We start from the raw sequence: 13778 nt of genomic DNA, 5'->3' as shown, positions 1-13778 counted from the left end.
TTCAGAAATGTAAACATTTATTTAAAAGTAGCTATCAAGTTATAAAAGAATACCTGCTTAAAATCATAAAAATAGTATAATTCCTTTTAAACAGATAATATTTTCCCTACAATTGGCTTTCATTGAAATATATTATCTTTTAAAAACCCCAGTATCTTTTCATTGTTGAGCATCGCAGGCTTTCCGAATTATTAGGATGCCTGAGACACTGTTTTACTAGAATAATGACTTAGGCTACTTTGTACAGTCACTGTGTTTAGATTTGGGATAGCAGGTCGTCTTCTTTCCTTTTCAGTAATTGATCAGTCCCGTCGTCGGTGCCGCAGCTGACCCTTCTTCAATTCCAGAGGCTTCCTCTGGTGCCTGCGGCCCCTGACAGTGGTACTTCACTTTAAGGGGTTTGTTCGGGTGCCAGACCAAGTGAATACGACAGGAAATGATTTCCTAGAAAATAGGGGTTTTAAAACATTAAGAGCTGCAAAAAATTCTGGTAAAAACAAGTCTATGTATAACGTTGTGTTTTACCTGTGTTGAGAATTCATGGAGTAGGACCGTATAGTCAAAATCAATGGCATCCTCATCTGTTTTCTAGAGAAAGGAAAAAAGAGTGAGTGTAACAAACAGGTAGGTGTAGATCAGCTCAGAATTTGGAAGGCTTATCTTATAAACCGGGTGATGCCTGGACTCTTCTTCTGTCTCTTGGATTTTAGCCGTGTTTCCCTTGGATAGGATCCTGCATCAAGATACGGAAGTCATGGATTCTTATTGTTTTTTCACTGAGTTCTATGACAATCTATTGACTGTCTATCACTTTTTCTTTAATACCTATGGTTTTTGATGGAGGCTAAGGTCGGTGGGGATAGGGAGAATCTTTTGGCAACCTTAGGAATTAGATACTGTATATACACCTCAAGCTGATATGTTAGCCCTGATGTGCCAGGCAATAAGACAAGGGGCAGGGCAGCCAGTCCTTTGAGGCTGCCACATGGGCCAGGTTCTGTGCTAAGCACTGGAGTCAGGTTTTCATGTAATTCTGACTGCCTTACAAGAGTACGTGTTATGAGCCTCATTTTACAAGGGAGATAGCTTGAGGTTGCAGCTAGTAAATGGCAAATGGGGATTCGAACCCAGATCTACTGACTCCACTGTCCGCACTGCCTCTTCCACCAGTGCACTGCTTATTTGTAAAGTGGCAGGCAATCTTTCTCACCTCTTATTCACTTGATTTCTGTAAGTTTTACTAGTAACTAAACCAATTTCCTATTTTATTTTTGACAATTCCTGGTTTATTGGTGGGTTTTTTTGGTGGCGGGGGGAGTGGAAGCTAGGGTCCTTATCTATTGTAAAAATGGAAGGGAAGAAAATAAAATAAATTCAACTTGGATTATAATTTTTTAAAATATATTTTTATTGATTTCAGAGAGGAAGGGAGAGGGAGAGAGATAGAGACATCAATGATAAGAGAGAATCATTGATTGGCTGCCTCCTGCATGCCCCCCACTAAGGATTGACCTTGCAACTCGGACATGTGCCCTGACTAGAATCGTGACCTGGTTCATAGGTCCACACTCAACCACTGAGGCACACTGGCCGGTCCATAGTTTTAATTTTATAATTTCAATCTACTAGGTTTTATTGAGACTATTAATGTAAAAAAGCAAAGTCAAACAAAAGGATTTGATATTAAATTTTGCTTAAAATGATGGAGATTTTTACAAACCATGAACTTTCCAGCAGGTGGGGAGGGTGCTAGAGGGAGAGGAAATGAGAGGGCCTGGTTTGATCAGAAATTGACTTTTTTCTGTGTGTCTGCATCATGGGTAGATTTCCTTCCCTCCTGCCTGGCAGTGAACATGCGAATAGTCAAAGCAAGTATCTGAGGCACAGGCTGTACAGTCAGAACTCATGAGAGGATACCCAGTGTCGCTTTTATAAAAATACAGTTTCTGGAGACCCCAGTGGTCAGTTTGGCATTATTGGGTTTAAGGGTGTAGGTAGCCTTGCTTGACCTTCGTCTGGTAACTATCTTGACCTTGAAAGGAAATGGTGGCCTCAAGATGGCCCATACCAGCAGGCCACTGCATTGTATGACTTGTCTCAAGCTTTTGTGCTGCCCGCACTATTTCTCAAGGCCTCTCTATTAACCATGTATTCTTCTATCATAAAAAAATTGGTTTTCCTTATAAACAACATGTTTTTCAGGTCAATGCCTTCTTATTCTGTTTCTGCAAACAGCATTTCTGAATCATGGCTGTCTACAGATTTGAGGCAAAAAAAACAAACAAACAGGCAAGTCTGGAAACTGGGATTCCAACTCCATTTAACAAACTATTCTGCTACAGTGTTACCCATTTTTTCATACAAAAAAATTGGATTATTATAATGCTTGGAAACCAGGTACTACTTCGTGAAGACCCTCCTCAGTGAAGTCACTGAAACAGACCCTTGCATTTCTGTTTTATGGGTTATTCCTCCTCCAGGTGGAAACACCCTTAAACCAAACAAAACAGCGGGGCTTTTTAGAGAACTACAGAGGGGACAGTGTACACCCCAGCTGGCAAGGTATTCCAGGGTTAAACTGTCCTCGCCGAATGGAGCTCTGCCAAGAAGTCATTATTTTTAATATTATTCAGAAATAATCTCCTTGGCATCTATTCAAATCGTCACAAAATGCCACATCATTATAGTCCAAATTGACGGTGATTTTCTGTGACATTTTCTGGTAACTCAGCACTTTAATCTTCCTAGAGGCAGACTGGAAGTATTTTGTTTGTTCCCTTTTACTTTTGCACCACCCCTCCGCCTCCACCCTTACCCAAATCCCCCCCAAAAAGAGAGAATGATCCTTAGAAGAACCAGTGTGGTTTTAGTAGAAAGTGAGTAAGCTCAGGCTATTAATATAAAGTAGATGTCTTAGCTGAACACATAAGGTAGATAAGATGGTTTCTGTAATGTGCCTTGGCCACCGGGGGCCTCTTTCGACAGCAGGACTTGAATTGATTGATAGTGACGGGCTGCAGATTAGGTAGTCTGGGTTGCTGACAATGTCTGGTGTTGATAAGAGTTGGAACAATGCTCAGAATTACTATTCTCAATTCGTATTAAAGGCAAGAGTGTAGGGAAAGTCCTTGTCCTTTTTCTTTTTCTCTAGCCAGCAAGTATCTCCCCTGCCCTTGGCATAGTCCTCATGGTATTGGGAATGACATCCGTTGTTCGGTTCTAACGCAATAATTGTGCCAGTAAGATGGTCTTACATTGGTATTCAATCCTTTCTTTCATAGCCCGCACGCCCCTCAAACTTTGCTTATATGAAGCTGTGGGTTTATAAGCCTGCACTTCCTGGCACACTGCATTGAAATGTGAGTTTAACCCTAAGTGTAAAGATGGTAATTCCCACCCAGAAAGCATTTGGAAAAACAATAATCGCTATACTTTCTGAGCTACCAAGGGCCACAGAGCACCTCCAGTCACTTACTGTTTCTGTGCTGAACGGCCGTGGCTTTATCAGCCCTGCCATCCTGCTTCTAGTCTCTCGGGACAGTACCTAGATTTTCTGATCTTAGTGACTTTTTAAAAATCGTTGCTTGCCCTACCTGATTTGGCTGAGTGGATAGAGTGTTGGCCCGTGGACTGAAGGGTTGCAGGTTCGATTCCGGTCAAGGGCATGTACCTTGGTTGCAGGCTCTATCCCTGACCCCCAGACAGGTTTTGTGCCGGAAGCAACCAATCGATGTGTCTCTCTGGCATTGATGTTTCTCTTTCTGTCTCTCCCGATCCCTTCTACTCTCTAATAATCAATAGAAAAATATCCTCAGGTGAGGATTAACAAAATAAAATAAAAATAAAAATTATTGTTGGCCCTGGTTGGTGTGGGTCAGTCAGTAGGAGTGTCATCCCATACACTGAAAGGTTCCTGGTTTGATTCCCAGCCTGGGCAAATGCCTAGGTTGTGGGTTCAGTCCAGTCAGGACCTGTGATTGGGGAGCATGTGGGAAGCTACCACTCAATGTTTCTCTTTCTCTCTCTTTCTCTTCCCCTTCCCCTCTAAAATGCAGTGAAAATCACTGCTTTTTGTTATGTTGCTGCTTTTGCTGAAAGATCACAGGAATCTTTAGTGGCCACCGAATGGCAGAATTTAAAAATAAGAGAACTCTGAGCTGAAATGGGTTATCAACCTTGAAACCAAATTTCCCAATTCAGTGATTTAGATTTATGTTAGCTTCAAGGACTTCAGTAAATCCTCCATTAATGGGCCCTAAGAGATGAAGTAATTTGTCTTGGGTGACCCAGCAAGTCAGTTACATATTCACTTATTCATCCAAAACCCAAACCCCACAACGCAAGAAACTCTCAAGCTCCTAATCTGTGACACTGTTTCTGATGAACCAGCGTTTTTGTTTTCCACGACTCCATTGTTCCTACTTTCCCACGTGCAGGGTGGTTGAGGGACATGGATAGACAGATAACGGCCTGCCTAGAACGGGAGAGAAATGGGCTGCTCCCACACTGTGGTATGTCCTGGTGCTTATTTTGGCAATGTGTCATGCACAACTGTAAGAGAAAGGAAAACACTGATGTTAAAAGGTCCTAATTTCCTCTCTGTTGTCTCTGTGTTGATTGGCCCCTGTTGAGTTTTCCTCTCATTATTTCCTTGAGTTCATTATCTTGGCACCGCCTTCCACACCGTAAACAAAGTTTCGTCTGGCTTCTCAGGGCGAAGACTCTTGTTAAGGATATGATTGTCTTGGGAGATGAGAGAGAAAGAAGGAGAGTGTTTTATCTAGTTATATAGCAACAACCAATTAAGTGGTAATTTCTATTAAAAAGCACTATTTAAAGGGAAAGAGGTGTCTATCTAGAGAAAAACTGTGTTTGTAGTTGTCTGATCTACAAGTGGCCTCTGCAAGGCCCACCAGAGTGTTAGGGGCATTCCTAGTGCTGACGTGATGCACGAGTGCAAGGACCCGTCCATGGGTGAATGCCCTGCTTCACACGGCATGAAGGAAGCGATTTGTAGACATTTATACTTGCCGTCAGCTCAGCTTGCCTCTCACCGTAGTTGTTTACTCTGGAAATGCCTCTCTCTCTACATCACACTTGCCTGACAAGAACTCCAACACTGGCTCACTCCATGCCCTCACCACCCAGCCAAGAGGGACTGGTCCTTCTCTAACTCCACGACCACAGATGACCCCGGGGCCTGCAGTGCACTGTGATGCTGAAGTCCTCGCACTCCCAAACCTGTCTCACGCTTGCTCGCAGCTGGTGGCTGCCTCACTTTTCACTTAGAAGACATAAGCCGTTTGAAATAGAACTTCCACACCTACCTCCATGCCATCCACCCTCCTCCCAGCATCTCGGCCACTCTTCTCTGCCTCCTGCCCAGGTGCGCTCTCCACGGTCCTGCCTCAGATCATCTGGATTGATCTTACCTGCTCTTGCCTGCTCAGAGATATTAACTCCAACTATCTCCTTCCTACAAGTCCACTTTGCCCCCTCTCCTGGATTTTTCTCATCAACATATAAATCTACTGCTAAATCTCCTAGAATACAACTGAAACCTAGAAATACAACTGAAACAAACGTTCTTTCAACTCTGTGCTTGCCCATCCTCCAGCTATAGCCCCTCCCTTTCTTTTACTCCCTTTATAGCCAAATTTTAAAAAGAGATGGAGTGTCCACTTCTCCCCCTATTCTCTCCTGAGCCTACTCCAGGCAGGCTTTGCCCACGCTGTGCGGGGGAGACGGCTGTGATAAGCTCCCATTGACTTCCCACCGCCCGAATCAAATGGTTAATCCTCAGTCCTCATCTCACTCGACTTACCATCCGATTTTGATACAATCAGTTTATTCTCATCCTTAAAACACTTTTTCTGTCTTCAACCTCTAAAGTTAGAAGCGTTCCAGGGCTCAATCCTTACATAACTTCTTTTCTTTTCTATGTAACACTCATTCTCTGTGATGGCCGGTCTCGTGGCCTAAAAAAACAACTACCGTGTGACAAGTCCAGCCCCGACCCTTCTCTGTTCTGAGACTCCTATGTACAGATGACTACATATCCTCTACTTGGACACAGAATTTAGTATGCCCCAAATCAAGCTAGTTTCTCCCTAATTCTGTTTTTCCTGTAGTCTTCTCCAATCAGTTAATGAAATCTCTCTTTCCAGTTACTCAGGCCAAGATCCTACAAATCACCCTCAACTTTTCTCACCCTTTGCTGTCCATACCCAACCCATCAGCAAATACTATCAGTCTGTCTTCAGAACATATCCTCAATCCAAGTGTCTCGCCACCTGCACTGCCACCCCCTGGCCCAGGCGCCCGCCAGGCCGTGCCTGGATTATTGCAATGCTTTACTGGCTGTCCTGCTTCCACCTTCGTGTCTGTACAATCTGTTCTCAACAGAGCAGCCAGAATGATCCTATTGTAAGTCAGATCATGTCACTCCTCAGCTAACGTCGCATAATGAAAGAGAGGGAGGGGGTGGGGGGGGAGGGGGAGAGAGAGAGAGAGAGAGAGAGAGAGAGAGAGAGAGAGATCTTCTAACAGCCTCTGGGCCTGACATGAACTGGCCCTTCCTGGCCCGCTCCCCCTCACTGTTCCCGCCACACTGGCTTCAATGATCTCTCTCCAACCCATCGGCCACACCATGAAGTCCTCTTCACTGTCGGAGCAGGGCCCTCTCTCACTTCTCTGGGCCTCTGCTCCAGCGTCACTTCTGCTCAACTCCGAAGGGCCCTCCTTTAGACTATACTTAATTTTTCTCCACAGCACCCACCACCATTTGATACATTTTTGCTTGTTCATCCGTTCACTGTCTTCCCTCACTAGAATTCATCTCCCTATGGGCAGCTGCACTGTGTTTTCTGTCCTCTGCTATATCCGTCCCTAATAGGATGCCTGGCCCATTGCAAGCATTCGCATATTTATTGAATGAGTGAAATGCAATTAAAACTCTTGCTGTGAAAGTGGAAACTCACATTAATTTAGTCTAAGCACACTGCATTTGGTTTTATCTCTCGTGGCACAAGTTAATTTTCCATTTCTCTTACCCACTGCTTCACACTGCTGAGCTGTGCCATGTAGTAGTGTAAGAACTGCGTTGTCTTTTCCCACATCACATAAGAGCTGCCAAGAAAAGCTAAGTCCCAGATGGGTCTGAGCGAGGGATCAATATGTCCATGACTGTCTGAGAACACACACACAAAAAAAATTATATTAAGCATTTTGGGAACAAAACTTCAGAAATTTCAGCAATTAAACAAGGGCTTAGTCATGTCAGTCATCTCTCTCACAGCAGGACCTTGAGCAATATTTGTTTGTTTCTACATCATACTGAGATTTACGTGCTTCAAGTCAGGTTGCTATAAGACAGTTTCATGGCTATGTGCTGTACTATATAAATGCAAAAGAAGAGCTATAATGATACTCAGTTAATCTAACATCTTTTAGTTGAGAAGCCTTTCCTAATGAGATCAAAACATCTCTCAGTGATCTTCGCCACATAACCTGGTTTGGGGTCTACTGTCATTATAGCCATAGAAAGGTCTCTGCCGATCTGCCTGATGTCTTTGTCCATTCCTGATAAACGCATTGGCAACATTTCTATCACTTTTTAACACATCAATCAGGTGGGGTTTTCCTGTGGCATTGTTTTTGTATCTGCAATCTTTTTAATTCAGCAAACATTTGCCAAAAAACTCTACTTAATATCAGACACCACTAGAGGGAGGGATACAGTGATTAATAAAGGACCTCTTGTGACTTTTTGGAACTCACATTTTAGCAAGTAATTTGTGTGATAACTGTTCGTGGACTTGTGAGATGAAAACCCATTAGCAGAGAAGATAAATTAGTTACACTGAACACAGTGACTAATAAGGAAATTTGAAAGTATAAATGCTGGTGGCCCTGCCCTAGAACCCAAAGAAGGACTTCACCTCAGTCCTTTCCTTCGTCTGCAGTATACTTGGGCTCGTCTAATAGAAGCTTCTGAATTCATTAGGAAAGGTGAAATTTTTACACATAATAAAATCCAGACAACTCTTTTAGGGGGAAAACAATGTGGAGCAAGGATATCCTGAAGTGGATTTGATGGTCTCACATCAATGGTAGAGAAACTGCTCTATGATGGCCCAGAACTGTGGACGGATTAACTGCTCAGGAGAATCCGCTGAGATTGGACCTGGCTACTCCATGGATAACTCCATGGTTTTTATTCACTTCGTCTAAAGCCAAACTCTTTTTTTTCCGTTCTAAGTAGATAATTTTATATACATGGACAGGCTATAAACAGCACCATTAAATGTCTCTGCTGAATTGAAAGTGACAAGAGAACTTGTAAATTTTGTGGATGAAAAGGTACATTCTGTTAAAAAAAATTTTTTGATGCTTCATAGCCACATTGAGTTGGCTTGTTATCGAACGACCCTTGTGGGCATACAGGCTTTATTAACTGAACAAGAACCAATTAACCTGCACTAACAAGTGTCCAAAATCTAGTGGTATTGTGGCAAATCTTCAGAGAAGAGGTCCTATACATTTTCTAAAATTTGTGTTTTAAGGCAGATATATAAAACCCTATTTCCCCAACTAATGCCAAGGGGAGAAGAAAAATCCCTAAATAACTATATAAAGTATTTGCCATTAGCCCGTATATTTCAGGCAGTGCTAAATATAAGCAAATTCTATAACATGGGATTTGAGTTGCTCCTCACAATTATTTGGAACAGGGTTTCATCTAAGTCATCAGAGAGCTACAATAGGAGTTATCTGAGCTTCTGAACTTGAGGAACGTGAGGATCCGAGCCCACCTCGGGTTTTAAGAACATTGATGGGGCACCGACAGCTCAGGAATGGAGACCGTGGGCCCCCACGTTGAGGCGGATCTGTCCCAGTCTCTGAGCGAACAAGTGAGCTGTGACAGGCGGTGGGAAGGGAAGTGCTGCAGCACTGGTCAGATGTCAAGCTTAATACCCCAGTGCAGATCCAGAGGTGACTCTTGTGGTTTGGAAATTGAATTTGCTGGTAAGAGCTGAGCGTCCATGCTGCCCGCACCCTGCTGAGAGCCAGAACAGATGGGCTCTGCTCCACGCTGCTGAGTCACTCAGGGCAGAGGGCAAGTCTTTTATTAGAGATGCACCGCTGCCCATTAGCTCTCGCTCTAAAATAAGATCAACTCGATTCCTCTGCGGCCCCTCAAGAAGGCCCCACGACGGTCGGCTCGCTCAGCCCTGGGCCGGACAGCTGCAATGGGCACAGTGCAGGCCCTGGATGGGGTCACCTCGAGTTTCCAAAGCCACCACCAGAAACTGCTAGCAATGTCACTTCAGGTTCTAGACTCTCCCCGGAAAAGTGCACCCCTACATGTGTGTCCTGTTGCAAAGACTTCTACCCATTCCTTGGAGAGGCACCTCTTGCCTTGCCCAGGTCCCGGAGAGCACAGATCCTACATTGTACCGGAGGTGAAGAACAGGAAAATGTACTTCTGAGTTTTGTTTGAATAACAAGTTTTGTTTAAATGCCACATTTTATAGTTGGATTAAAGTGCCATTTTGGGGATAAAAACTTAAATGATCATTCTTTTTTAAGACTTAAGACTTCATAATTTCATGCATTCCTGGACAGAGACATTCCAGATCAGCTGGTCCATACCAGGTATGCTGATGACATCCAAGGGGTCTTTGAGCTGCTTCATGTGCTTGTAGAGCAGGTAATCCTCTTGCTGTCTTTTGCTCTTCTCCATGAACCGCGTACAGGTGACATTGATGGCGGGCCTGGGTTTCTCATTCTTGAAAAACACTTGAGCGGAACATTTTCCCAAACGTTCCTCGCCTTCCTGAAATAAAGAGTTTGGAATTAAATAGCTTGGTTCCTTCTCCCCACCACCCCACTACACAAACACGCAAAACTGAGAAGTTCCTTGTACATGGCAGGTATTACTGGCTCAACAGATGTAGTGGCATTTGCTTTATAGAAAATGATTTTTGTGCTCATAGCTGAACACAATTGTCCTTCATTCTTTGCTGTCATTTAAACTACTGCTTTCTGCCTGGCCTCTGTGGCTCAGTGGTTGAGAGTTGACCCAGGAACCAAGAGCTCGCAAGTTCAATTCTGGGTCCGAGCACATACCCAGGTTTCAGGCTTGATCCCCAGCAGGGGGCATGCAGAAGGCAGCCGATAGATGATGTTTCTTTCTCGTGGATGTTGCTCTCTCTCTGTCCCTCTTCCTTCCTCTCTCTAAAAATCCATTAAAAAATAAAATGATGCCCTTACAAAACAACGCTGCGCCTGTCCCAGAGAAACACCACCCACGCCCATGAGTACTGCCTGCTCAAGCCTCGAGGAGAGCGGGCACTTTACTCTGCTGTGGACCAACATGTCGAGCTGGATCTCGGCTTTCTAACTGGAACCCGAAGGTGAAGCTGGTTCCTGTGAATAAAAATGGCCACATCTTCATGCTGCCCTATGAACTCGGTCTTGTTCCAATTTTACAGATGAAGATACCTCAGTTTAAAGAGGAAGCTACTGCATGTCACGCCAGGAAGTGGTGAGTCATAGCTCCAGCTCATGTCTGTCTTGCAAAGCCCTGGCTCTGTACTAACTCTATGTCCATTCACATCTAATGCAGATGAAGTGGAGGCAGAGGTCACCCAAATGGGACTAATCCAACTACCCGGGTGACCTAGCTGTGCCTGCCTGCATTCACATGTAAATGTGCACGAGCTGAGCATTCTGGGATCACCCTAATGTTCCACTCAGAGACAGCTGGGGCGGGAGAGGGGGTGCTTCAAGGGCACTTGGGCGTCTGACTCATTTCACCCTTTTGCAAAGGTCACACAGTCCATAACCCCACGTCAAAAGCCAGGGAGCCTAGTCCCAGAAAAACCCCATCGACACGGCCTGGAATTTGAGGAAGTTCCCGGGCCTCTAGCCATGGCCCCACTCACACCCATTCGTGGGCCCCGAGGTAAGAACTCCTGTCACAGTGTGGTTGGTTAAGCTGTTGAATTCTTTCACGTTTTCAGTCCCTTAAACTGGTGGAGTTTCAAATGGCAACAACAACCAAAAAGAAAAAGAAAAAAAGCCCCCAAGGAAACAAACTGTTATTAAAACGGGATCTGCTTATGGGCTTTCCAGTGGGCAACTGTTCCTCCGTGAGCTGTGAACCAGAGGAGATGCCTGTGGTGCGTGAAAATCCTGATAAATAGTGCAACGTGGAGAAAGAGGTGGCGGGCGACAGGAAGAGGATTACCAAAGGCAGAACACAGGCCGGCACACAGTCTGCTTTGATGTCAAAGCCATTTCCAAGGAAGAGAGAAAACCAGGTATCGCCCCTTTTTGTTTTCCTCTCCTCTCTCTACCCCCCAGAACAGCGCCACAGAATCAAAGCCGTTGTCTGGAGATGAAAGACTCCTCACCCCCTGACATGGACACTTCAATTAGCGAGCTGTGCTCGTCAGAGACACATATTGTTGATCAAAAATAATCTAGTAATTGTTCCCCTTTAGCTTTAATCCAATGCTTTCAGTTCGCAGCTCTAGAAATGAAAGGCATCTTCCTTAAGCTTTAAGAAACATTTTAATTCTTAGGTTAATTAGCAACGTGGGAGTATATTGTTGTCTTGTTAGGGCTTGTTTCTGAATACTGGCAGCGTTGTTCCAAAAGCATCGGGCTGGGGGGTCACGGCTGTGCCGCCTGACCCCCCAGCTCTGCCACCCAAGACCCTTCAATGCTGGCCGCCTCCTGCTCTTCCCTGGCTGCTTCCACTCAGCACCACGGAGAGGGGATTTTGGCCTCCACCCTGCTGCTGCCTCCCAGCCTCGCCCAGCGCATGGAGGTTCGTCTGGTCTAGTTTCTGTATGTTCTCTGTTTACTCTCTTCTTGGGAACAGGGAAAAGGGAAAAGGGAATTGGCAAACCCTGGCTGCCTGGTTAGATGTGGAGGCCGATGACGCCTGTGGTGAGCACTGGTCCCGCGCTGTGTCTCACAGGAAGCCTCCATGTAAGGCAGCTTCTGGAGCTAGCCGCGAGCTCTGCTGCTCTGCTAACGAGAAATGTCACCAGCTGACGGGCAGAGGAACAGGTTGGCATTTGAGAGTGAGTCATTCGGAGGCCTCTGAGGTGCTAGGGAGGGTACCAGAGGGAGCTGTGAAACTCCCTCCCGGGCCAAGGAAGGAGGGGGGTGCTGTGTGGACTGCTGTACACAGCCCCCCAGAAGGCCGTGACATGGCAGGAGTGGAATCGAGGTCCTGCCTAGCTCTGCTCCTCCGTTCTTGAAAACAAAGGCAGAAAAAACCCACCTCTACGTCACCATATATTAGTGTTCTTACTCAGAAAAATAAATTCATACAAGTTGCTAATAAGATACCAGTTTGGATAGAGTATTTGCCCCAAGGACTGAAGCATCCCAGGTTTGAGTCCAGTCAAGGGCATGTACTTGGGGGGGTGGGGGTGGAGGTTCGATCCCCAGTCCTGGTCAGCCTGTGCAGGGGGCAACCAACTGATGTGTCTCTTTCACATGGATGTTTCTCTCTCTCTCTCTCTCTCTCTCTCTCTCTCTCTCTCCCCCCCCCCCCCGCCCCCTCCACTCTAATAAGCAATGGAAAAATATCCTCGGGTGAGGATTAACAACAACAACAAAAAGACTCCATGAATGACAGCAGCTTACCTCTGGGTTGTAGTGCTCTGTGGTGAACTCCAGGTCAACTTGACATTCCTTCTTTGAATTAATCTGAAATATAGAAACTGACTCTTAGCCGGTGGAAGCTCTGCTAACATCTGCATACCCCAAACTCACACTCCTGGGATAACATGGCACAGAAATGGTTGCTGTCACAGTCGTACCTGAATAATATGGGTATTTTTTTAGGAGAAAAGATCTCGTATTTTGGTCTGATCATACCATGTTGCCTGCTAGCTGACACCCACTCACAAGAGGGAGGATGAGAAAGGGGAACAGTTGCATGGAGGCTGGAGGCTGGCTGTACGAGAGCAGCTGCAGGAGAGTAGATGTGTGTGCAAGGCTGTGCAGGGAGGACCTTCGTCCCCCACCTCAGTGCCCGTCCATGCCCTGCCTGGGCCCAGGGCTGCCACTGAGGGGGACAGACCCCTCTCCCTCCTCTGCTCCTGGTCGAACAGGTGTACCCAGTAATAAATAATGGTTTTCAGATGGTGATAACCAAAGAAATGGAGTGGTGGGGGCAGAGTGACTACTTTTCTCTCATAAGGTGGTGTGGAGGAGAGGCTGTTCCATGGCACAACCATTGCCAGACCAACGAGCTAGCTCAGGGCCAGAACAGAGATTGTCTCCCTAAATCCCTCAGAGACCGTCTGATGGACCCTCTCCCTGTGCCCCCCGAGTGCTGGTCCCTGCCCCGGGCAAGCAGGTAAAGCAGTTTCCGTTCTCTGACACCGGCACCCCACCCATCCTGCCCTGCTCCAAATAATTCTTTAGGCCCAAGTCTTGCCTCGAATGTAAATTTCCTCTAACAGACTTAACTGGCAGACTGGAGTGGCCTGGCCTTTCCTCAGTGTTTCCCAGCCTTCCTTACAGAGGTAGGTTTTCCGTCTCGGGGCTTTTCCCGGTGTCTGTGTATACCAACAGGTGGTTGAGGAAGGTGTCTGGGAGGAGATGATACATTAGCTTCGATCCAGGGGACAGAGGGAGCCAGCCACACCCGTACTCAGGTGTGGCAGAGGGAGCTACCAGTGGGTCGGAGGAGGGACAGGATGAATTCCCGCCATTGGACCAGACCTCAGCTGTTAGGGCCTCTCCTT

The 13778-nt window shown here is 45.8% G+C and overlaps 1 protein-coding gene across 1 annotated transcript in view; it reads right to left on the bottom strand.

The window, feature by feature from the left end:
- Window positions 1-13778, bottom strand: part of RARRES1 (retinoic acid receptor responder 1) — a 29628-nt gene continuing 15850 nt past the window's right edge. Inside the window, exons 2-6 of the mRNA XM_070406912.1 lie at window positions 12670-12732; window positions 9655-9838; window positions 7053-7189; window positions 526-588; window positions 1-444 (exon numbers count right to left, since the gene is read on the bottom strand). Coding sequence (XP_070263013.1) covers window positions 292-444; window positions 526-588; window positions 7053-7189; window positions 9655-9838; window positions 12670-12732 — 600 coding nt within the window. The 3' untranslated portion in view covers window positions 1-291. The remainder of the gene's footprint in view (window positions 445-525; window positions 589-7052; window positions 7190-9654; window positions 9839-12669; window positions 12733-13778) is intronic.

This window comes from Myotis yumanensis, unplaced genomic scaffold, assembly GCF_028538775.1.
Source record: "Myotis yumanensis isolate MYYU_CA2020_CCGP unplaced genomic scaffold, mMyoYum1.0.hap1 SCAF_2, whole genome shotgun sequence".
Classification (NCBI taxonomy): domain Eukaryota; kingdom Metazoa; phylum Chordata; class Mammalia; order Chiroptera; family Vespertilionidae; genus Myotis; species Myotis yumanensis.
Note: the sequence above shows the minus strand (reverse complement) of the source record. Positions and strands in the feature narration are given on the sequence as shown.